This window comes from Vigna unguiculata, chromosome 2 (assembly GCF_037176805.1).
Source record: "Vigna unguiculata cultivar grain cowpea cultivar isolate G323 ecotype 2 chromosome 2, ASM3717680v1, whole genome shotgun sequence".
Lineage (NCBI taxonomy): Eukaryota > Viridiplantae > Streptophyta > Magnoliopsida > Fabales > Fabaceae > Vigna > Vigna unguiculata.
The window spans coordinates 26,252,921-26,278,074 of record NC_140793.1 but is presented as its reverse complement, the minus strand read 5'-3'; the positions used below and the strand labels follow the sequence as shown (position 1 = coordinate 26,278,074).

The following is a 25,154-nucleotide window of genomic DNA, read 5'->3' as shown; positions in this document are numbered from 1 at the left end:
TTGTTGTTGTTGCATCATTCCGAGATGTCTAAATTACTTCCTCAATTGTTGGGTCGATTTCTTCCAAGGGATCAAGCATTATGTTGGTTTAGGCTTCTCCCCATTCCCAAGCTGCATCCTCTTGAAACTTAACATCTCTGCTTATATAAATATTCTTATTGACAAGATTATAAAGTTTGTAGGCCTTAAATCCTTCATTCACACCCAACAACACACATTTATTACTCTTATCATCAAGCTTTCTTCTTTTCTGGTCAGATGCATGAACAAATCCAATGCAACCAAAGGTTTTGAACTAAGAAATATATGGCTTCATTCCACGCCATGCCTCCTTAGGTGTGATGTTTTTTACTACAAGGGTCGATCAGTCAAAATAATAAATGTTGTAATTGATGCGAGACAAAAGTCCTAACAACCATATCTTTAACATGTATTTATAGTTTCTCACATAGGTTCGTCATTAGGGTCGACTTGATCATGACCAAATTGCATTTTAATCATGATTACTAATCTTTTCGTGCTAATTAAATGACTGATTAATTCATTATGACATTGTTAGACATGATTGACCGAACGATGTGACCCATAATTTGTGTAAAGGACCAAGATGGAATCTCGAGGATAGTTTAACTGTTAGCACCGGGGGAAACCGAGCGGTTGATGATCATATGAATGAAGATTTTCTTTGAAGTAATCTCACACGATCCATGGATGCGCATTCGATCACATCTCTGAAGACTTTTTTCTAAGTAATCTCACATCACCAATGTATTCACATTCGATTATATGACCGGTCGATAGAACCAACCGACCAACCTAACTTTAATAAATATATGGAATATTTAATTTTTTATATTTAGTGAAGTTTTGGTTATTTGTAATCTAAATACATGAAGATAATTTCTATTTACAAGCCAATCCTTGTCTATACATGGCTATAATTGCCTGATGATGATTCCATTCTTCATCAGTCATTTCATCATTTTCATCTTCTTCGTATTGTATTATATTCATCATGGAGATGTGTTCGTTATCAGGGATGGCTGAAGTGCTATGTCTATTTTCGGCTGACCTATCTTGTTCTAAGTCGAGACGTGGTACATTTGTGTAATCTACAAAACTTAGGCTAAGTCCTCTCGATCTGTTATGTAGAATAGCAGATGAAGGGGCTGTAATTGGGTTATTTTCTTCTCTGGGTAAATGTGTTTGCCATAAATGTCCTTCATTTCTTCTTGTGAAGGCTTGGGCTGGTAAGAATTGTGTGCCATAAGAGCTGATGGCTTCTTCTAATGGTCTAGTGTTTATTCTATACATAGAAGAAATATGGTTACTTATTCTTCCTATGAAGGTTATGTCTAAATGTAGATTTTCACCAATCCAATTGGTTCCAAAACCTACTGTTTGTACTTCTAAATTTATATGATTTATAAAATCTTGTAGTGTTAACGTGAAATTTGGAGCAAGATAAATAAGAGAAAAGGGTTGATTTAGATCTACTTCTAAAATCCCTATTATACTTTGTGAATCATTATTCTGAAATCTTGAATCGTGTAGAACTATCAAAGCTCTAGCTTCAATCATATGTCTGGCTAAGGATCTGACTCCAATAGTAATTAATCCCATGTGGACATATCTTCCTTGTTGACTTTGTAATTGTCTTCCTGTTTGTGGAGATATCTAAGGGATTATCTCGTAGGTGTTGTCAGGGAGATGAAAATCTTCTATTCTCCTATATCGGTAAAGGCTTGTTCGTTCAGAACTTAGCCATCCTATGTTGTATAATTGTCTAGGATTTAGAGAATCTATTCTTGAGTTAGATCCTATATCTATATTTTGTTGTATATCTACTAAATCTTCTAATCTTCTGATGTTAGTAGTTAATATAATACTTTGTATGTAATATAATAACTTGTGTTATTTTCGACGATTTCTTGATAACATTTTTTTTTTTAAATACTTTATATGTCATTTCTTTTTCAGACTTACTAATTTATAATCTATAAACTATTAATGTTTGACCAATAGGCAATAATATATTGTAATAAAAACGTCAGTGACAATAAGGTGTAGTTAGACAAAAAATAATGAATAATTTTTTTATCACTATTTTAGGTTTTTCTATCAAAATAGTGTATTTTTTTTTCTCAAAATTAACTATTTATCTAGATTTTAAAAATATTACCCAAATAGTTTAAATTATGTTCAAAGAACATGATTTTAAATCATAAAATAAACTCGTATTCAAAAAAAGTATATTTTTATTTTAACTATTACATCTACCATTTTATATGTATATTTTTATTTTAACTATTACATCTACCATTTATATGCATATTTTTATTTTAACTTATACAAATAGTGTTTCTACCATATGGTTTCTTTATTTTATTCTTAATTATTTATATATGTTTTGAAGTTTTTAGTTATTATATTTTAAAAATTTTATATAAACATATTTTTTAATTTTATACTGTTTGTTGATAATATAGCAAATCGTTTTTAAAAATTTTCTTACCTTTTCTTAAACTTTTATACAATTATATATTTTTTATTTAATTTTATTAAGAAATTAAAACTAAAAATACATATATTTATTTGTTAAAAAAATAAAATTTGTAAATATTTCAAAATTAAATTATCTAAAAATTTCAAAATAAATAATATTTTTACTATAAAATTAAGAAAAATATAAAAATTTTGTATGAAAGTATAAGTCTATTTTTTGAATATAATATTTGAAATTTTTTTCTTTGAACATAATTTAATCTATTTCGATAATATTTTTGAAATCTGCCTTATAGATAATTTTGAAAAAAAAATTACAGTCTTTTTTGTTAAAAAACCCACTATTTTAATATAAAATGTAATTACGCAATAAAAAGGCGACCAAGTACATAAGATATGTTTTTACTAGTATTAATAAAAACACAAATTTTCAAACTGATCAAATTTAAATGATAAACACTTTTAATGTTCAATTACCAATTTCAAATAAAACAAACCCTGACTTAAGTAAAGAAAATGCCCCCAATGTCTCAAATTGCCCAATCACTCAAAATGCACCCAATGACTCAAAAGGGTGTAGATGACTCTTTTCTAACACACTTTATTTTTAAAATGTTTTCTAACACTTTCTTTATAAATTGAAAATGCATACATTACTGGAAATAAACAAAAATCTAAATTAATTACGGGTTCGCGACTCGAACAAAGGCATCTTCCTCACAATTAAATTAATACTCAAGTAACATCTTTCTTTCTCAGGGTGAGGATTGAGGAACATTTTATTTTTTAAATTCTGCTAAAAGCGGTTCAAATTTACGAATCTGTCCCTAATTAATTATCATTTTTAATTGTCTGGAATTTGTAATTTTAATCCATTTTCATATTTTTCCTTCTCAAAGATTCGAGATAGAAACGTTAAAATTGTAAAATCGTTGCAAAAGTGGAAGAAAGAAAAGGTGCGGTGGTGTCGAGTTGTTTTGTTTCCTCTGAAAATTCTCAGAACTCGCGCACACACACACACAACGCAAACACTCGCTTCGTATCAGATCCGAATCTCTCTTCGTTTCGCCGATTCGGATCTCCGATTGATCTCCTTCTCCGATTCCTCCTCGTCGCAATTGGATCCGATTTGAGCTTCTCGCCGTACACAATCACCGTCAATCATGAACCCGTTTTCTTCAGGAACGCGTTTGAGGTAAGCAATTAAATCCTTCTCTTCTTCGCTTGGTCGCATGGATTGGATCAACGCCTAGTGCACGCACGCACACGCTAACACGCAAGACCACATTCTCACATCATGTACAATATGTTTGAATGTTTGTTCTTCTTTGTGCTGGTTTTGTAGTTGAGTAGGGCTTTGCGTTTGGAAGAATCTTAAATTATGTCGGCATTTTTATTTTATTGGAATTTACTGCTCTTTTAGTTGCATGGTCGCGATTTTGTGTTTTTCTTTCAGCTGAAATTAGTGATATACATGTTAACAATTCATTTGGTGGCTGGTTTTGTTGTGCTTAGCTTGTCGAGGTTTTCTCTCAGTTTCTGAATCGGATGTTCATATTGAACTCTAGGTTCTAGCTCCGAACTTGAATAAACATTGTACATCAGAGTTTCATTCGTCTAATTATAGAAGCGTTGGAACAATTCTTGAACGATATGTATTCTGTATATTTAGGGATATGTAGTTGCAACATTGTAAGCGACTGAGTTATAGATCTTTATTAGTTTATTTGTCTCCCTCATCCACAGAATGTCAGTGATGCTGTCCCTATCAAGTACTGTGACCTACCAGTTTGATAATGGATTTGAATCTGATGTGAATAGTCATGAGGTTGTTCATGCTGATTTTATTTTATATATTACATTATTCCCCCTTGTGAAGCAATGATTTTGTAAATTAGCATCCTATGGTTTTAGTTACAATATGTGGCCGGGCTCGAGTCTTCCCATGAATTTAAATCATGATTTTTACACACTCGGCTGGTTTGGAAGGGGGCAATAAGCTGTGCCGTAAGCACTATTGTATTGATTTGTTAATAGTTAGAGTATCTCTTGTTCTCTGCTTCCATACTAACTTTGACGCATTGATAAAAAACATTGTGTAGAAGAATTGGAACTACAACTATACTATGCTGTCACTTACATAAGCAAGGTCTTGTTTTCTTTGTGATCTTGCAATTATGCATGTGTTTTCTTTTGTGTATTTGTGATTGACATTTTTTATTTCAGAATTCCTCTGATTTAAACGATCAAATACACTTAAGTTTTCCAGGTTTCTTGCTAGTTGGAAAGGGGAGACGTGTTTAATTTCTAGTTTCTGTTTGACTTTAATTTTGATCAATATCTTTTACACATCGGGTTCATATTTCTCAATATCCCAACTTGTAGGGACATGATCCGGGCAATCCGTGCTTGCAAGACTGCAGCAGAAGAACGGGCTGTTGTAAGAAAAGAGTGTGCTGCCATTCGTGCAGCAATAAATGAAAATGATACTGATTATCGGCATCGGAATCTGGCTAAGTTAATGTTCATCCACATGCTTGGTTACCCCACACATTTTGGTCAAATGGAATGCCTCAAGCTGATAGCATCTCCTGGATTTCCGGAGAAGAGAATAGGTTATCTTGGCCTCATGTTGCTTCTGGATGAAAGACAAGAAGTTCTCATGTTGGTCACCAATTCTTTGAAACAGTATCCAGTTGTTAGTCAAAGTTGTGATTTATTTTTATTTTTATATATATTTCCTGATTTTTATGTTGCACTTTACAAATGTGTTATTTTGTTCTTCTACCTACTGTAACAAAATGAGGGAAGGGAAGAATATTAATGATTGGTCATGGAGGAACCTTAACTGAATCACAGAGATCTTAATCATACAAATCAGTATATAGTCGGACTTGCCCTTTGTGCTTTAGGAAACATTTGTTCAGCGGAAATGGCACGTGATCTTGCACCGGAGGTTGAGAGATTGTTGCAATTTCGAGATCCAAATATTAGGAAGAAGGTAATTTTCAGTGTACATCAATGAATGGTTTTATGGTTTCATAGTGACAGTATCTTCTACCTAGTGACAGTTACATACTACCCTTTCCATATGATGATTAGTACTGTAACTCTCTTGATTATTCTGCAAGAGGTTGCTTATTTGTTAGAGTTCTTTATTTCTTTCTTTTTATAGGGTTTGAGTTATATATTGTAAAGAGTTCTCTTACATGCATCTATAAATTATTTTCAATCATCAGATGATTATTGTTCTATAAATTTTTTAATTGTATTTGGCTCAAGGAAGTAATTCTGATGCACAAATACAATGATGCTTTGTGTTTGATGCCCATTCGAAGAATCTGTAATTTCATCATGTAGTATTAATAAAAATAAATAATAATCCTTATCTTAGGGTTAGGCTGGTCTGTTCCAGCGTGCTACACCTATTTGACATCACAGTAAATTTTGCTATGTATAATCTTGCCTGACCACATAACAAAAAATGTGGAGTTACGAGAATGGATGTGAAGCATTGAGTGGTTGTAAAATATCAATTTTGTCATTGATTACCAGTAAAAAGCTGTTTGCGACTAGTACTTTTTTCTTTCATTTTCATTATTTTGAGTAAAAGTTCTATCAAATTTCCTCCTAGGTACTTAGCATGCAACAATTGGTTTCATAGTCTTGTCTATCACATGTACTAGCAATCTCCCTATCCCCATTTTCTAAATATTTATAACCTTGCAATGTAATTTAATGTTGGAGTTATTAGTAAAACCTTTCCCATTTAACTGCTTGAATGATGTCTAATGATTAATTATTCAAAAAAAAATTCATTCACAAGTTAACTGTGCTCACTGTTATATAGGCAGCATTATGCTCTATAAGGATCTTAAAGAAAGTTCCAGACTTGGCGGAAAATTTTATCAATCCTGCTACTGCCTTACTTAGGGAGAAGCATCATGGGGTTTTGATCACTGGGGTTCAGCTTTGTACAGATCTGTGTAAAATTAGCACTGAAGCTCTTGAAAATATTAGGAAGGTAGTTTTTCATCTCTTTTAAACTATTTTGTCCGTCACATAGTGTAATTACCTATAACTCACTTTGCATATTGAAGATTTAAGGTAAACTTATCTGCTATAACCTTAGCATGACAAATATTTTGTGCTGCAAGTCAAATAATCTCTCTATATATTCTTCTAGGTATTTGGGAGTTAATAGCATCCACGAATTCTTGGCTATGTTATAACCTAAAGGAAATTTAATGAAGTTATAATCTAGAACATGGGATTTGTTGGGTAGTTAATTTGAAATTTCCTTGCAATATTGGAAAGCCTTTTTTTGTGAGCTAGTATTATGGTGTTTGTAAACTCAACTGTTTAAAAAAATAACATACTGTTTCTAAGGTCACAGCACCATGTGTTAGTTTCTGCAAGCTATTCTGTTGGGTATAAATAATAGTATATACTTTTTTGAACTGGAAAGGCATATTAGCAAGTTTCATAGGTGTAACTTTATGGTCAAAGTTAACCTCTGATTGCATTTTAATATGAAGAACTCCTGCAAATTGAACCATGATTTGGAAAGCTTTTATTGTAACAAATCATTTTTGTGAACAAATTATTACAGAAGTGCACAGATGGTTTGGTCAGAACTCTTAAGGATCTAGCAAATAGTCCATATTCACCAGAGTATGATATTGCTGGTATCACAGACCCATTTCTCCACATCAGATTGCTTAAACTTTTGCGAGTGCTGGGTGAAGGTGATGCTGATGCTAGTGACAGCATGAATGACATACTTGCCCAGGTCAGCTGTGTGTTTATGGTGAATTTTATGATATTATATTATTATATAGCTCATTAGTCATGCTGTGATGCTTGGTTATCTGACACGCCTATATCATTTCTCACTTTATAAGTCTATTTTGTAGGGCTAAGTTATTATGCATAAATCCACTTTTTAGTATGGTATTGGAGCTTATCTTAGATTCATTAAAAGGGTCACTCACCATGTTATCCATGTACCATGCCCAATAATGTTGGACATGAGGGAATGTATCAAGAAAAATGCAAGTGCATATCAACTAGAGATAATACTAAAATATGGCGTATAAGTAGGGGTAGTCCTTATTTCATAAGCTGGTTTATAGGGTTGAGTTATGTCTAAATCACTAGTACATAATCCTATGACCACATTTAGGGGCAAGGAGTTAATGGTACTAAACTTCTGCTCCAGCTAATGCATTAAAGGGCGTTATCAAACATTTATTGTGGTTTTGGATGTTGGTGTGTTTGGGTGGCACTGGTCAGAGGAAGATGGTTTTTTATAGGTTTATGGTAATCTATGGTTGGTTAGTTTGGTTTTGCATTAATGTAAGGTTACTATATTAAATGTGCTTAAAGTTGAAGATTTGTATTAAAATCTTTTATTTCTTTCTTGTGTGCATGTGAATGTATGAAGAGGTGTCTTCCATTGTAAATAGCTGTTGAAATGGAAGCCATTGAGCAGCTGGGTTTTCTTCTTTCTTCAAATTTCGCTGTAGATTTCTATCTAGTTCTTTGAAGAATTATAAATTAGGCCAAAGAGAAAAGAGGGAGGTTTATAATTGTATTCTATATAAAAATTTTGCCCAGGAACTAGTATTTATGCTACACTATGTGATTTAGTTACTGTTAGAATTTCTTCAGTTAACTGGCTAAGCTAAGTTTTTTAATCAATTGTGTTAACCACTTTTATAGTAATCAAGAGTTAGTTAGGTCATTTGTTTCACTATTCTTAGGTTTTCTTTGCTGTTTCCCAAATCAATGTTTTTTGGGTAGATGAGTTTTAATCTACTATTTCTTGTTGTTGGTGGCCATCTCTTCTGAAATTTTAGGTTGACAATTTTACACGTGCTGCCTGTTTTAGGTGGCTACGAAGACTGAGTCAAATAAAGTTGCAGGGAATGCCATTTTATATGAATGTGTTCAAACAATAATGAGCATTGAAGATAATGGTGGCTTACGTGTACTAGCCATTAATATCCTGGGAAGATTCTTGTCAAACCGTGACAACAATATCAGGTTTATTTCTCGTCATTGCTTCTCTTTCGTAACTAACTAGAAATTTTAACCAAAACCTACTAACAGTAGTAGATTGAGTGTTCAAATTGCAAGCTTCACTAGAATAGCTAAAAGAAACACAATTTAGCACTGTAAGAGGTATACATAAAATGTGATTGAAGGATGGTGCATTTTGGGTTGATCTATAGTAAACTGGATTCAGTAACATTTGAGCAATCAAATTATTGCCTTACCAATTTAACACATTTAAAAAATAAGGAATCACCAGTTTGTTTAAGATAAACAGTGATTTTGGTATGAAATAGTTTAGTGATTGTTTTCTAGAGATTTTTAAAGAAGTAGTAGTTAACAGGTTTGTTCACAATCAGAAAATCACCATATTTTAAGTAATTAATTTTACATGAAGCTATTCTAAAATGTAATTTCATTTGTGATGGACAAAATCCGATTGTACCATGTGTAAAAGGATCCTAACCATTTGTGATTATTTCCAGTTTCTGATTATTTTTAAAAGCCGATCAAACTTGTAACAAAGAAAGGGATTTTTTTTTTTTTAAAACGGAAGTAATTCTTTGATAAAAAAAGTTTCTAAAAAAGAATAAGACCGGGGACCCCAATTATATTGACAACATTTGCTTCATTATAACTCTTAGAAAGGAGATTAAGCCTAATTCAACCTTACAAAACTAACTTGGTCAAAATCTTGTTTGTAATTTCTATGTTGCTTACAAAAATATATGCTATGCTGTGGCTTAATTTGTTCTTAGGCTGAATTGGTTCTTTGGCTGTTGACGGAAAAAGGCCCATAGAACTTCTATATTACTATAAAATAAATCGTGTGCCCATTCAATTTTTTTAATACTTTATTAAGGTTATAATTAATATTGCATCTAGTGTTCTTTAAGCTCTATATTCATTCCATCCTTCTGTTTTTTGTTTTTCTTTTAAATTTAATTATTGAAGTGAATCTTACTCTTCTACCTTCTTCCTTTAGATATGTGGCATTAAACATGCTAATGAAGGCTGTAACAGCCGATGGTCAGGCAGTACAAAGGCACCGTGCAACAATTTTAGAGTGTGTGAAGGTATTAAATTTGTCTTCTTACTTAGTAACAAAAAAATAGCTTTGTTTTAGAATCGTATGAGTTTATCATTTGACTCTTCCATTCAGGATTCAGATGCTTCAATTCGGAAAAGAGCCCTTGAACTTGTTTATGTCTTGGTCAATGATACTAATGTGAAGCCCTTGGCAAAAGAACTTATAGATTATCTTGAAGTCAGTGATCAGGATTTCAGAGCTGACCTTACTGCGAAAATTTGCTCCATTGTAGCGAAGTGAGTCATAAGATGCTGAATGACATTCATTTTTCAGTATACTTCATTTTTTAATTTTTTTTTTTTAACTTGGGCAAGGAGAGAAGAGAAGGATGCCAACTGTGTGAACTTTATTTCTTCTTTTTCCAGTATCCAATAATTTCTGGATCGCTTATGATATTCCTTCATTAAAGGACATTTGATTTGTCAAAGGAACATGCTTTATGGCATTAGTTCTTTTAGAAGATATAACTGTTTCTCACGTTGGTAGTTGTGAACATGTTTCCTATGTTGGCCTTGCAGTCTTTACATTTTGGAATTTTCTGTTCTTTCTTCTCACTCTCTTTTTTGGTAAAATAAAGATGAAGCCATTTGACCCATTTTGCATTGGTCCTTTATCTTTGTTACCCCTTGTCAATCTAGAACTAATTAGAGATTTTCTTTAAATTTCACACTCACACACACACACACCACACACTCTCGTGCGTACATATAGATAATTTAGTTGACTAGCATTTATTTATTAATGTTTCAGGTTTTCCCCAGAGAAGATCTGGTACATTGATCAGATGCTCAAGGTTCTGTCCGAGGTAATAAATATAAGAGACAAAATTTTGCAGTGAATTAAAATTTTAAAGGCAAAAATTCCAAAGCATGCTAGCTTTTTAGGCTATCCAATGGGCAGTGATGTGGGCTTACATGTAGATTTAATTCCTCTAAAGTGAAAGTGATTCACTGGAGGGAAAAGTGAGACATGTCAACCATAAATGCTAAAATTAAGGGAGTTGATTTTAATAAATCCATGATTATACATGTGCATGTAATATCAACCATTCTCATCTATGCTCAAAATTCCTTGCCTTTTCTTCTGAAGTGAACTCTGCTCCTAGAGGAGCTAAATCCTTGTATGTGAAATATGATAGTTCATTTGCTTCCAATTGGCATGAAACATTGTATGAAATCATTCGCATGCTTAAAATCTGCTCTAAGAATAATGTTAACATTTCCCAACTTATTGTCGTCGTTTTATGATTTGATGGTGGTTCAGGTATTGATGTTAAAAGTCTGCCATGTATATACGATTTCATGGCATCAATTTGTTTGAGTCAGAATTGTGTTGTATGCCATGTGTTGGTCAGAAAATGTCTACCAAATAAATTTGATGGTGTATTGAGAATGTTGTCTGGAAGGTGTGCCTTGACACAATAAGGTTGTCGCTACCTTATAATCTGGTGGCCACAAAGTTCTAGCTGTGGAAACAATCCATGTGATCACAGGGGTGTGGCTACATTTTAACTTCTTAGGACCACTGAATCGTGGGAGCTTTATGTGTTGAGCTGTCCTTTTATTGTGGTTGTTGTTTGGTGCTAGCTGTCTCCACATTGAGCTATGCTTTTTTTTTTTTTTTAATATTGGGTGCATGTTCTGATCTCTATTCTATGTTAGTAGGCTGGAAATTTTGTAAAAGATGAGGTATGGTATGCCTTAATTGTTGTGATTACCAATGCTTCTGAGCTTCATGGATATACCGTAAGAGCACTGTACAGAGCATTTCAAACGTCAGCTGAACAGGTGCTCACTTCAGCTTTGACAAAATCTAGGCACTATTACTTTTCTTTTGATGCCATGCACATAATATTACCTAATACTTTTCCTCAGGAGACTCTAGTTCGAGTTACAGTGTGGTGCATTGGGGAGTATGGTGACATGTTAGTCCACAATGTTGGAATGCTTGACATAGAAGATCCAATAACAGTGAGTGCTACGGCTTGAGAAGTTTATTCATTTGTCTAACTGTTGCTTCAGGTTGCATAAATATGATATACCACTTTGATTACAAGCAATAATTTAACAAGTTTATAAATGTATTGGTCTGAACCTTCTAATAAAAGATGTCTTAACAATGTCCCTGGTCCTTGTTATACTTATTGTCACTTTCATAGTTTTATAATTCTCCCTAATTGAAGTGTGTGTGTGTGGGGGAGCGAGGGTGGGATTTAGTTTACATGATTGATTAGTTTATTTAACATGCTCTTTGGCAGAAACTGCTCCTGGGTACTTGCTAACTCAATGAAATCTGGGCATGATATGTTGGTACTAAAACTATATATGTTAGCATTATGACTTACCATTTTCATTTTAGTTCTTATTGCATAGTTGGATTTTTTTTTTTATACAGAGGAATGAGTTTGTGTTCCGGCCATGTTTTTTTTTTTTGAGAGTTGCAGCTTTATTTATCAGTGATTGGATTTTTAACAATCGTTGCCTAAATCTGCTCATATTAGCAGCACATAGGAAAATCTAAAATAAAATCTTTCATTGAATCTAATTTTTTAAAAGTTATTAGCCTTCAATTTTTCATGCTTGCAGGTGACCGAGTCTGATGCAGTTGACATTGTAGAGATTGCCATAAACCGCCATGCATCAGATCTTACCACAAAAGCGATGGCTTTGGTTGCATTATTAAAACTCTCTTCACGTTTCCCTTCATGTTCAGAGTACGATCTGTTTTTTTTTTAAATTGTTATTATCTAATACAGCTTACCTTAAATTGGAGTTTGCCAAGAATCAATGCTCCCAAAAACTTAAGTTGTATGTGAAACCTTATGGATGATTTTGTATCTAACAGGCTCTGTCACGCTTGAGCCCTTTGGGCTCTAAATGTAGCATCTTACTTTGTGCTGAAATTCAACATTTATTTATTATAATGGAGTTGGAAAGTATTGAACCCATGGCCAATTGATCATAGAGGCTTTAACACCATATCAAGAACCAACTCCCAAACATTTTAAATATTAGGTGAAGATTCATGAATGGTTTTATGTCTAATATTGTTGTTTCTTCTTTTTCTTCCCTTTTTATTTTAGAGGAATTAGGAATATTATATTCTAGTAGAAGCTTACCATACTGTGTTCAGGATAGTTTTAAAATCCTATGCTTGCAATTTGATATGTGAGAGGAATCGGGGAACTTTTCTTCCATGGTTGTCCTACCTTCTTACTACCCATGCCTAAGACTCATGCACCAACTGCAAGTTTATTTCCTCTTATATTTTTTATTTTTAACATGGAAATTTTATTCTCTTTTGAATATGGATATAGGAGGATCAGAGAAATTATTGTTCAGTTCAAAGGGAGCTTTGTGCTAGAATTGCAGCAGAGAGCTATTGAATTCAATGCGATTATTGCAAAGCATCAAAATATTAGGTAAGGTTAATTAAGCTGCTTAGTAGATTATATCAATAGTATGACATTCTACCACACTCTCATAAGAGAATGTCATTGTGCAGGTCTACTCTTGTAGAAAGGATGCCAGTTTTGGATGAAGCAGCATTTATTGGTAGGAGGGCTGGGTCTTTGCCAGGCGCAGCTTCAACTACAACTGTACCATCAGTTAGTCTACCAAATGGTGTTGCCAAACCTGTGGCTCCTCTTGTAGATCTACTCGATCTAAGTTCAGATGATGCTCCTGCACCTAGCTCTTCTGGTGGAGATTTTCTTCAGGACCTTTTGGGTGTTGATCTTGCTCCAGCATCACAACAATCTGGTTCGTATTGCGATGCCTGAAAACAATATCTTTTGTATTTAGTAATTACCATTTTTATTTATACATCTTCGCTTTTCACCCATCCAACATAATTGACATTGTTTCATGAGGCCTTCTTTACATTCCAAACCACTTGATCCATAATAAAAACAATTATGAAGAACCTCTCTCTTATGGATTTATTGAAAATTTAGTTTTTGATCAAACCTAATGACATTGTTTGATCCATGTAAACTACCCTACCCAAAGGGATAAGCTTTAGTGGTGGTGGTGGTTGTTGTGATTTGGATTTTGTTCAAGAAACACCATTTAACTTTTTATTAATACTGAATAAGTCCATCAAACATATTTGTAGCATGTCTGACTTTTATTTGCTTTTTTAGGAGCTGGCCAAGCTTCAAAAAGTGGCAATGATGTTCTTTTGGACCTTTTGTCTATTGGATCAGCTTCTGCCCCAACCAGCTCATCTACAGTAGACATCTTATCCTCCGATTCTAGCAACAAAGCACCAGTTTTACCATTGGATGATCTCTCATCTGTTTCACTTTCCTCAAAAGCATCTTCGAATGCTGCTCCTATGATGGATTTATTGGATGGTTTTGCCCCCAGCCCACCGACAGGTTGTTAACTTTGTTTAGTATTTGAGCAATGTCATTGCATGATATTTAGTCAAAGTACTGACTTCTTGTTCTTTCTTATCTTGAATAGAAAACAATGGACCAGTTTATCCATCTATAACTGCGTTTGAGAGCAACTCCTTGAGATTGACATTCAATTTCTCAAAACAACCTGGAAACCCACAAACTACAGTTATCCAGGCTACATTTACGAATTTGACCTCTAATACATATACAGATTTTGTTTTCCAGGCAGCTGTTCCGAAGGTATGCCAATCAATATGCTATTGAGCTTTCTATATGAAGTGCTAAGATCTTCATCATTGTAATTGTAAAGATATAATTTTAATTTACTTCTTTTAACATTGTGAGAAAATGATAAAGGTGATTTTCTGAAAGTGCCTGAGTATCTTTTCCACTCAGCAGATTGATTTATTTATAAAACAAAGGATTACATAGATAATAAATAACAACTACTATTTTCAAGAGAACAATTAAACGTCTGAACTTCCTATGGAACACTGAACTATGATAAACACCTTGAAAGAGAAATATATTTTTTTTCAGCATAATAAACATTAAATGCTCCCATTTCCAACACTTCCTCAAGCTGGAGAATAGATGTTTTCCATAGCACATTATTCTTTCAAAAACTTCACAATCCTTAATTGAGAATATATGCAAGTTAACCTAGTGAAGGTGCATACAGAGCACAAATCAAACCCTTGTCCAACTTTTCTATGATAAAATGGCTGTCCTTTTCTATGTGTTTTGTTCAATCATGTTGAACATGATTATGAGCTTATGCTAATTGTTGATTTGTTATCACAATCGAGCTTTCATAGGTCCATCATATTTAATCTTTGTTGAAAGTCTCACATTGACTAGAGATAAGGTCAGTAGGTCAGTTTACATTATATAAGTGAGCGCAAACCACACCTTATAAGCCAATTTTGTAAGGTTAAGTTCTATTTAAAGTTCACTTCTTAACGTGATAATGGTATTCGGTTCTACTGGTTGCTCAATGGGATTTCAAAATCGTTTTAACTGCTTGGTTACCTTCCATCATCTAGTACTTACGTATTTTCTTGTTGACTTCCAGTTCCTGCAGTTGCACTTAGATCCAGCTAGCAGTAGTACTCTTCCCGCAGCTGGAAATGGGTCCATAACCCAAAATTTGAAAATTACTAACAGCCAACATGGGAAGGTAGATGGTCTTTTTTTCTTTTGTTATTGTTTTGCTGTAATTATCTGTGTCCTTGTATGGCTTAAATTCTAAACGAAATGTTGATCAATGGCATGTTGCAACAGAAATGCTAGTTTATGCTTTATGTTAATATTTGATATTACATGCTGCAAAACTGCTAACGATTTGAGTATGTGGGTTATTGATTGATCACTACTTTTCAGATTGGTCATCAAAGTCAACCAGGATAGTGTGTAGGATTGAACTCCAATATATTTAGTTTACTGCACATTATACAGTAAATCACATTTTCTTTTCTGGTGTTCAATTATGTATCATAATTGATTGTAAGTTGTATTGTAATCTGTCATTGTTCCTATCCTGCTATCAGCCAATTTTGGGGTTGCCACTCCATGGCTCCTTTTTATGTTTGTGCTTTGCGATTGTGGATTTGACGACCCTTACTCATGTACATTATCTGGACTTACTTTCAGTTACTAATGATGAATATATTGAATTAATTTTATCTGTTGTGTAATTATGTAGCATAAGCCATTATGTTGTTAGTTGTATTTTAATGTGTCAATGGTGGCTATACCGCTATTTACTATCTGCCAGACCATTTTTGGGGTTGGCCACTCCACCTTATCTGAGATTGGCCACAATGATTTAGACTCCTCCATCCCCTCCTTTTCTCTGTTTGTGCTTTGTGAGTATGATTATGGTGTACACTTGCTGATATTATTTCCCAAAACATTTATGTAAGTGCTTCTTAGAGAAGACTTGATTGCTAGCAATTATTCTTTTTTTCAGAAATCGCTTGTCATGCGTACAAGGATAGCGTACAAGATAAATGGCAAGGATACACTAGAGGAAGGACAAGTCAATAATTTTCCTCGCGAATTGTGAAGCTCAATGATCAGGGGTCATTAAGGTGATGCACAAAACCGTTCGTTTTCCCCAGCCCTCCATAACTACTGGTGCAGTTTTAATGTTTCATTCCTTCGAATGAGGAAGGTATGGTTGGAGCATCTGGACCACTTTTTGGCTTAAGTTTGAAGTCGATTCAGTGGCTTCACTTCTTTCTTCTACCTTTTTTTACCTAGGTGGTTTATGTACATTAGTACAAAAATATTCGTGTATGAATGTCAAAGTCAAATTTTGCCTCTCAAGGCGGTGAGAGTTGTGTCATGTTGGGTACTTGAGGTGCTTTCTTGCTATTTTTTCGGAGGTAGTCGCTCGGTCTTTCTGTCTAAAGTTATAGTGTTGTTGAATGCAATTTGGTATCCTTTAGACGATTGATATATTTGATTTTATGTAACTTTGCCCCCTAAAGATTAATGAAATGTAATCTCAAAATTATGTCCAGCTCTCTTGCTCGGCGTTTGACTGTTCAATTGAAATTTGTAAGTGAGAATTATTTGTAAAACATGTATGTGATTCCTTTTTTTTTATAGAGCTCATTTCAGTGTATGGAAATTAAGAGTTCTAACCAATACAATAGGCTCAAATGTATTTAAGAGCTTTCGTTGTAGATCAATTGAAGAAATTGTCTGTTCAAAACTCTACGCAACTCTGAACATGCAAAATTATGTTGTACAGCGTAAATTTATACGAGTCAAAGTGTGTGATGTTTGGTAAGTTTAAACAATTCCAGTTCAAGAAATTTCGACGCATTTTAGCTAATACTCTAATTGTCAGGTAAGCTAAGATGGCTTCAGTCGGTGATCTGGTACAATATGGTAATTTCCTCTGCACGTTAGCCCTGTCAGTTTGAATTGGCTCATCGAAAATCCAACTTCAAGTTGTTACATTTATTTAAAATTCTGTGGATTCGAAGTTCTTAATTACTATTTGTAAATATCTTTCAACCCTTCGACCTTAAACATTTTAGTTTCACGGATCCAAGGTGAATAACTAAGAGTCATTCAATGCATTCAACAGTCATGAAATGTATATATTTTTAGTGTAAGATCCCAAGGTTATTGTATTGTATTATTTTATTAATACGAAGAAATAAATATACATTGATTACTATTCGTAAGATAAGAGACTGGAAAACATTTTATTTAGTAAACTGTCGAGAGTGCATTGCATTGATGAAATTGTGTTGAAAATACTCGGGGAAACATAAGATGACAGAGAAGTGTTTCAGAAGATTTTTAGTTAAATGGAACTTTGGACAAATAGAAAAAGTGTTCACGAGCTGTTAAAAAAATGGTCCAACCGTATCAGTTTTTGAGAAGATTGCCTAAGGTACAAAACTCATGACTAGGCGTTTACTAAACATATTCCTCATTTTGGTTTGAAAATTTTGTTCACAAAATCAGCACATTATTTAGATAACGAAAACATGAATATGAGAAATAGAGGACGATACCCGTCTTTGTTTACTTTCAAACTATGTTATGCCCTCATATTATGCAAGGATGGGGAATTTTAAGAGTATCAAAATGAGTAACCTGACATAAACCGGTTGATTCATTACATATTGAATTAAAAAATATTTAATTCAACCTAATTCACTTTTTATTGAGTCAAATTTTATAAATTTTGTAATCTGTTTTGACCTATCAGATATCGGTGGATATAAAATAAAAATGAATTGATTCGGTTTATTTTTTATAATAATAGAATCAAAATGTTTATATAATTATCAAAATATTATTATAAAGATAATAATTAAATATTAAAGTATCAACATTGATAAACAAATAAATCAAACATTTAAACTATTTAAATATTATTGAACAATCTTTTAGTATTTAAAAATATTAAATTGTGAAATTATATGATTAATAGTAGTAAATAATTATAATAACAAAATTTAAAAAATTATAAAATTTAATAAAGTTATCGTTGGTAGGTTATGGATCAATCCAACTTCAATTGGACTTGAACCCATCTAATCTGTATATTAAATAAGCCAAATTCAGATCAACTTATTTAAAAAGAAAAAATAAAAGAAATTTTCTCGACCTATTTTGACGTCTATATAAAAAAAATTTCGGTATAATCAATTGAAAATACAATTGTTCTGTACACAACCTTCTCTACACTCTATCCCTACGTAGTTTTCTTCTCACAAACCTCTTCGAGCTCTGTGCCAATTTTTCGCTCTTACAAACTCTAAACACGCTAGCCATGTTTATGTTTAAATTGTATTTGGAAGATTAAATAAACAATGGTAGCTAATAAGTTAATATTATCCAAAAGGTTAAACATAAACAAAAATAAAGTTTCAAATTATTCCCAAACTTCTATTTATTTCTTTTCACTTTTTCGTAATTTAAACATCTTCATTTTTATTACTTTTTTTTTCCTTTTTCCACATCTTTTCCTTTGTACTCTTTCATATGTTCCTCTAGTCATGTTACTTTTTCATATCTAAAAGTCTAAAGATTGTCTTGGAATTTAATTTTGAAAAATAGAACACCGACAATAAAGTTTAAACGATGCAACCCAAGTTCAAAATCTTCAATAAAAACATGCTAATAATTGTTTCAATAAACTAATTCTTTTGAATGTTACACAAATATTAATTACAATAATGGACATTTAGCGGTAGTGAGCTGCCAAATAATTTTTTAAACAATATCATCGAAAACTATCAATATGCACCCACTTCAGACCTACCAAGATTTTCACCCATCTTTAAAATTATTAAAAAGTAAAAAAAAAAAAAAATCCAAAGTTCTTGATTTTAAAACATGTCTTCTCTACAATTTTGTGTTATCTAATACAACATCTTAATCACTGGTTTAGCTACCACCTTTGTTTTCTTTGCCTCAAACAGTAAAAACATTAGTTGTTATCCATCATACTGAATCAAGTTGAAAGAGACAAACGTGTTAATTGATATCTAATATAATATCTCTTAATAAATAACAAGTACATAGTGCATAGTTGGTATGTTTCTATATGAGATCCATCCAACCACCAATACTAAACTATGTTTTCTTTTCCCTTTTTATTTTTATTTTCTCATTTCAAATCTACTTTATATATGAAATTAACATGTATCTTCTAGTTGTAAATAATATACAACTATTTTAGAATATAAATAAATGAGAGAAAAAATATATAATTTATGTGCACCCAAAATTAGCAATGGTACTAGTTATTATATTTGAATCTTAAATTTGGGTGAGTGATGCTTTGGTAGGGTATGGTTTGTGAGCAGATGATATAACATATGTACCCCATTATCATGGGACAATAATGAAAGGATAGAGAGAACCTTCCCTTTTCCCCAGGCCCCAGTACTAAGGTATGCACTATTTCTTACCCTTTATTTAACCTTAGGAGGTTGACCCAAAAGAATTTTAAAAAAAATAGTTTTATAGTTTTTTTATTCTTATTTTTTTATTGAAATTACTTAATGTGGTATCTTAATTTTTGTTTGTGTTGATGTAGTTCTTATTTAGAAAATAATAATATAATTTATTTCGTTAAATTGATACAGACACAATTATGACAATGTGATACTATAAATGACATAACACATCTTATAAATACAATCATGTCATTTAGAGTGTGTTTGGTTTGGCGTCAATTTGACGCATAATTGATTTCAAATAAAAGATTCACGTCAAATTAACTAAAATATTCACGTCAATAAGAAGCAAATATTTGATTCTCCGTCGAAGAATCGATTTGGTCTTTCTGAACGCATTTTCAAACACACACTTATACTACCATGTACACCATTTTCGTTGATACCAATTCAATAGAAAAGAACATAATAACTTGTTTTTTAAAAATATAAAGACTGCGTTAAGATAAAAGAAAATTACATTAAATAATTTTCACAAAATTTGGAATAAAAGAAGCTATTAAACATAAAAAGAAATCAAGCAAAATATATGTATCTCAAAACATCAAGCAAAATATCTAAATTTAATTTTGTGATTCATAAATTAATACTAGTTGGTTTTGGTGAAAGGTAGAACGCATAACTTTTTATATACATATCTATGTTAGGAATTTAGGAATCCAAATATAAGTTTAAAATTTTATATTAAGTAAAAATAAAAATAAAAAAGTTCAACAATATATTAAAACAAAATTCAAATAAATTATTTGAGAGATTTTGGTGTAAAAGTAGTATTATAATCTTTTATTTAATTTATTCATAATTTATTACTGTATGATCTTTTCAGTATATCATCTAGAAGAGAATTTAGGAGTATGTTGAATGAGTACAAACAAACAGGTCAAAAGAGATTTTTTTATTTTTTTTACAAAATAAGCAAATTGCTAACAATATTCAAAATCAAATGGTTGTTCCTTTGGCAGAGTTAGTAAAAGGACGTTTTCATTTCTAACAAAATCTAACCTCAATCAAAATCTACAAAACCGGTTTATGTTAGTATATACTTATACATCTGAGTAAACCTAAGACTTTCAAAACTTAAGACATGTATTAAACTTCAATGTTAATGCCACATACACTCACACAATAGCAAAATAACGAAATTTCTAAAAGTCAACGATAAAACAATTTCGATACTTTGTTACACACTTAATAAGTAAGATGTGTAAAATAATAATAATTCAGTGATAAAATATACAAAAGTCAGCAAATTGACTGTGTAAATTGGAACAATTAAATAGGTTTGATTTTTGTTTTAAGGATTTTTGTTGTTTTTGGAGTAAAAAAGTTGTTTGCAATTTCAATTGTATTTATATTTAGAATTTTCTTAACTATTTTTCCTCTCAATGTATAAATAGTTTTTTTTTTGTAAAAATAGTAATATGATTAAAGTAGTTTATTTAAGGGTTACATTAGTTTTTATACTTCCAAAATTGATCGATATTAAAATTGATACTTAATATAATTTTAGTATTTGCATCCTAATAATATTTATTATGTCAATTCAATACTAGGAATTATAATATTACTTTTAAATTAATGTTATTGATTTGACAGTGTCACATGCCTGTATAAACATCTAACTGAAATAACATAACATTAGCAAAGTTACTATGACGATTTATTAACAATTTTATTAAGTACTAGGATAAAATATACCACACTTCTTTACAAAAATCAATTTCAACATGAACAAAAGTTAAAAACAAAACCTATTTAACTCTTATTTCAATATCCACAATCGATTTATTTAAAAAAAAATGCTTTTTCATTGGTAATGATTGAATGTTGACAATTGTAGCAGTCACACCAACTTATTAAGCTACTCACTCATAACTAAGTTTTCCATGAAAAGTATAAAATGTTAGGATGTGTTTGACATAGTCTTACTTTCTATATTTTTATTCTTAATGAAACAACACATTTTTGCTTAGTTACTTCAAAAACTCATGAAAAAAAATGGTCAAAAACAGCAAAAAAATTCGTTTTTCTTAGTTTTTATCCCAAATTCCTAGAAATTTGCAAACAAATAAATAACATCTTTTTGATTGAGACCTAACACTGAGTGAGTCACAACACAACCCCACCACCCACCACTGAAGACTCCACAATCCTGATCTGAAAATCTGGTGCACCCCACATTCCAGTTTCCCCCACAAACCATCCAAAAAGGATAACTTCCACACACACAAGAATGACCCAACACAACAAGGAATAGAATCCTCCCTTTCTAACTTTCACTTCTTTTTAACCCAAAAACCCAAAAAGCAAGCCTCTAGAGAAAACCACAGCATCCAAAAAGCAACCCCATTTTGACTTCACTTTCATCTATCTCCCTCCTCCTTCTGAGAAACTGCTAATCAAAACCACTTTTCACACTTTAACAAATAATCACATCACATGGCATCAGGGTCCCACTTTCAAATACTATCTCACTTTACTCTTTTCCCTGCTCATTGCTTGTGGTTATATTGGTAAGATGTTATTACAAACAAAAATGGTTTTTTCAAACATTTGAGTTTAATTTCTATGCATTACACAACGTTGTCAGAATGACTTCTAAAGTGATTATAAGCAAAACTGATATATTTATTATATGATGATTGTGACTGGATAGTAATATAAAAGCTCTTTGTACTGTGTAACATACACTATTTACTCTAAGTTTTTGTGTCCTTATAGGGAATAGTGTAAATTTAGTTTTTCCCCCTCCTAAAAGTTAGTGTGAGGATACTGTAGGAGCGTGATGCAAAAAACCAAGTTCTGTGTGATAGAAAGAAAAAGAGTTCTAATAAGTGTATATGTATCATGAATATGAATATGAACACATAATACAATGCATGATAGAATTAAGAGTTATATTCTTTCTGCATACTCGAGATTAATTGCTGCTCAAAGAGCATTGCCTGATTATGTTTATGGCACAATTTACAAGTTCTGTCACTACAAATATAAAAAGTAAGATCAAAGTGTGAGAGGAAGCAGAAGCTCAACAAAAGGATTCCTTCAATGAACATATGAATGAGTTAAAACAAACTAGCTTCATGTATCAAGTACCTCTGGCTTTATTCATCCATGGCAAAGTAGAATTATGGAAGTGAGAATCAGATGAACCTGATAACTTATCTTTCCTAGACCATTGCCAGATCTTGGAAACAGAAAAGCTTTCACCTTTCCTTGCAAGGTTGATTTTCTTACCCTCAATATCTCCATCAATGAAAGAACTTCCATTTGGAGCTGTTCTTCCCTTCAGTTGTCTCATGCTGCCACTGCCTCCATCACCTCTTGTAGGGCCTAGAGCCACTCTCAGATCTGAATCAGCCACCACATACTGAAAAGACCCCATTGAATAGCATCTCCTAACATCCAAATTCCCACTACTGCTCTCACATTCACCTCTCTCCACACCATTGTTAGTGCTTCTGAATTTTCCAAGCCTAACAGAAAACACCCTTTTGCCATTCACTATGTGGCTTTCTACAGTTTTGTGAAAAGAAGCAGCCCCAACCCCACCTCCACCACTGCCTGACACCTCATCTTCCTCAAGTTGACTTTCAAAGTCAAAAGCTGAGTTCTCAAAGGCAAAGCCTGGTGAATACAGAGTCCCTCTGCAGAGAGGGCAAGTTGAATTGGACAACAACCATGTATCTATGCATTCAATGTGAAAAGCATGATTACACATGGGCAACAATCTCAATTTGTCTTGTTCCAAGAACTCACAGAGGCAAACAGCACAATCAAATGGCTCTTTCAGGCCTATAATCTCTTTGTAAAAGAAGACGGGGAGAGCATCTATGAAAGCCTGATCCAGGCCTGAATCATGAAGATGGAAGAGCTGTTGTAACTGTCTCTGGTAAGCATCTGATTCGGACATGTCAGGGTATCTGTTTGATTGGGAAATTGATGAATTAGAAGACCTATGCTTTATGAGAAATCTAACAAGCAAGTGAAGGAGACCCAAGATGAAAAACACCACAGCTAAAATGACTATGATGAAAAGAATTGCAGGGCTTATTTTGTTCCCCGATGAAGAAGTTGGGGATGGTGCTGATTGTTTCTGGTAGTTGGAAACATAAGGCACAAAGGGTGATGATGATGATGATGAAGAAGAAGAAGAATATGGAGAAAGAATAGGGGGGTTGGTGATAGCACCATTGCTGAGAAGGATTTGAGAGCGAACCCTATACATTTTGAGAATAGGATATCTAAAATTCAAATTAGACCTTGTTCAGAGTTTGAGGTTTGAATGTGTGTGAGAGAGAGAGAGTGTCACCAGTACCACCACCCATGTGGTGGTTTTGAACAAAGTTATTATCTTTGCTTGTTTTGGGATTAAACCCAACTCATACATTGAGGAAAACAAGCAATGATAGGCAAAAGAAAGCATTTAAGGAAACATGCCTGAGAAAATGTCAACGTTGCAGTAGCAGTTGACCAACCATATAGTTGTTGAAAATTTGAAATCTTAGCAGACACCTGACATGGGTTTCTCTTCTGGGGCAAAAAGAAACCCTAATGATGATGATAACAAGGAAGTGATGATGAAGAGTGCATCTAATTGTGCTGTTCCAAATCTAATGCCAATAGTGGCCATGTGAAAAGGAAGTCACTTCCAAAACCCAAGGTTTTTGGGTCCCCTACAACTGCACACCATAGTACAGATTATAGGCCTCACCTGACCAAAAAAGGCAAAATGTTAGGCAAAATTGTCATTTTGTCGTTTCACAACTTGAGGCTGTTCTATTGCTTCATATACATGTCCCACATCGTTTTTCTTAGTAGATTGCCCCTTCAATATTATTCATCAAAATGTGTGTTTTATCGTCCAAAAGATGAAGTTGAACCATTCAGCCCAAATGTTCAAAGCTCGCTACTGTTAGAAGTATTGGGCTTAGGTGATTCATACTTATAGCCCTTCAAAATATTCCTATATACACCCTATTTCCATTTTTAATTGTCTTTGGTGAACACTCTTACTTATTTAAACTTTTTTTTTCGACAAATAATTCACATATCTTCATTATGCATGAGTGTTTATAATATGTTAACGGCTGTATGGAATAAAAAAATTCACACCTCAAAATTATGATTTTTGGAAATTATAATTTTAGGAACTATTCAAATATGATCGTTTGGTAAAATAATTTTATAAATTTTGTGAGAATAAAATAATAATGTGTTATTTTTATTAAATGTTTTAAGCTTTTACATTAGATGAAAGATTTTTTATGTAATAATTTTTTTTATTGGGAAAAGTTAACACAACAAACGGTTAAATCTTTAACTTTTTAGTCTAATTAAGTTATTCAACTTTATAAAAGTGTGGATTTAGTCTTTATAAAAGTTTATTTGACGTTTCAAACGCTAGTATTTGAGTTTGTCTATATAGATTGACACATTTTCACTTCAATGTTAATTGAAAAACACGTTTAAAACGTCAAATAAATTTTATTTATTTATGATTTAAATGACTAAACTCATATATTTAAAAAGATGAGAAACTAAATTAATTTAAAGTTGTTAAGATAGACCGATTTCAATATTCACGACAAAAACATATTTA

The 25,154-nt window shown here is 32.4% G+C and overlaps 1 protein-coding gene and 1 pseudogene across 1 annotated transcript; one reads left to right on the top strand and one right to left on the bottom strand.

The window, feature by feature from the left end:
* The first annotated feature begins 3,412 nt into the window (after window positions 1-3,412).
* LOC114173151 (AP-1 complex subunit gamma-2-like) lies at window positions 3,413-16,584 on the top strand. Its single transcript, XM_028057397.2, has 18 exons — window positions 3,413-3,700; window positions 4,891-5,193; window positions 5,365-5,506; window positions 6,356-6,529; window positions 7,118-7,297; window positions 8,399-8,553; window positions 9,548-9,638; window positions 9,725-9,888; window positions 10,403-10,457; window positions 11,317-11,439; window positions 11,527-11,622; window positions 12,238-12,365; window positions 12,969-13,073; window positions 13,157-13,413; window positions 13,797-14,033; window positions 14,122-14,297; window positions 15,133-15,237; window positions 16,030-16,584. Exons 1-18 carry the CDS (start codon window positions 3,669-3,671, stop codon window positions 16,123-16,125), a joined length of 2,619 nt encoding a protein of 872 aa, XP_027913198.1. The 5' UTR covers window positions 3,413-3,668; the 3' UTR covers window positions 16,126-16,584.
* Window positions 16,585-22,412: 5,828 nt separating this feature from the next.
* LOC114171118 (RING-H2 finger protein ATL46 pseudogene) lies at window positions 22,413-24,261 on the bottom strand (annotated as a pseudogene).
* Window positions 24,262-25,154: the final 893 nt, after the last annotated feature.

Coding starts and splice junctions, on each gene's coding strand:
- LOC114173151 (XM_028057397.2), top strand. CDS start 3,669: ATGAACCCGTTTTCTTCAGGAACGCGTTTGAG. Junction 3,701..4,890: donor TCTTCAGGAACGCGTTTGAG/GTAAGCAATTAA, acceptor CCCAACTTGTAG/GGACATGATCCGGGCAATCC. Junction 5,507..6,355: donor ATCCAAATATTAGGAAGAAG/GTAATTTTCAGT, acceptor ACTGTTATATAG/GCAGCATTATGCTCTATAAG.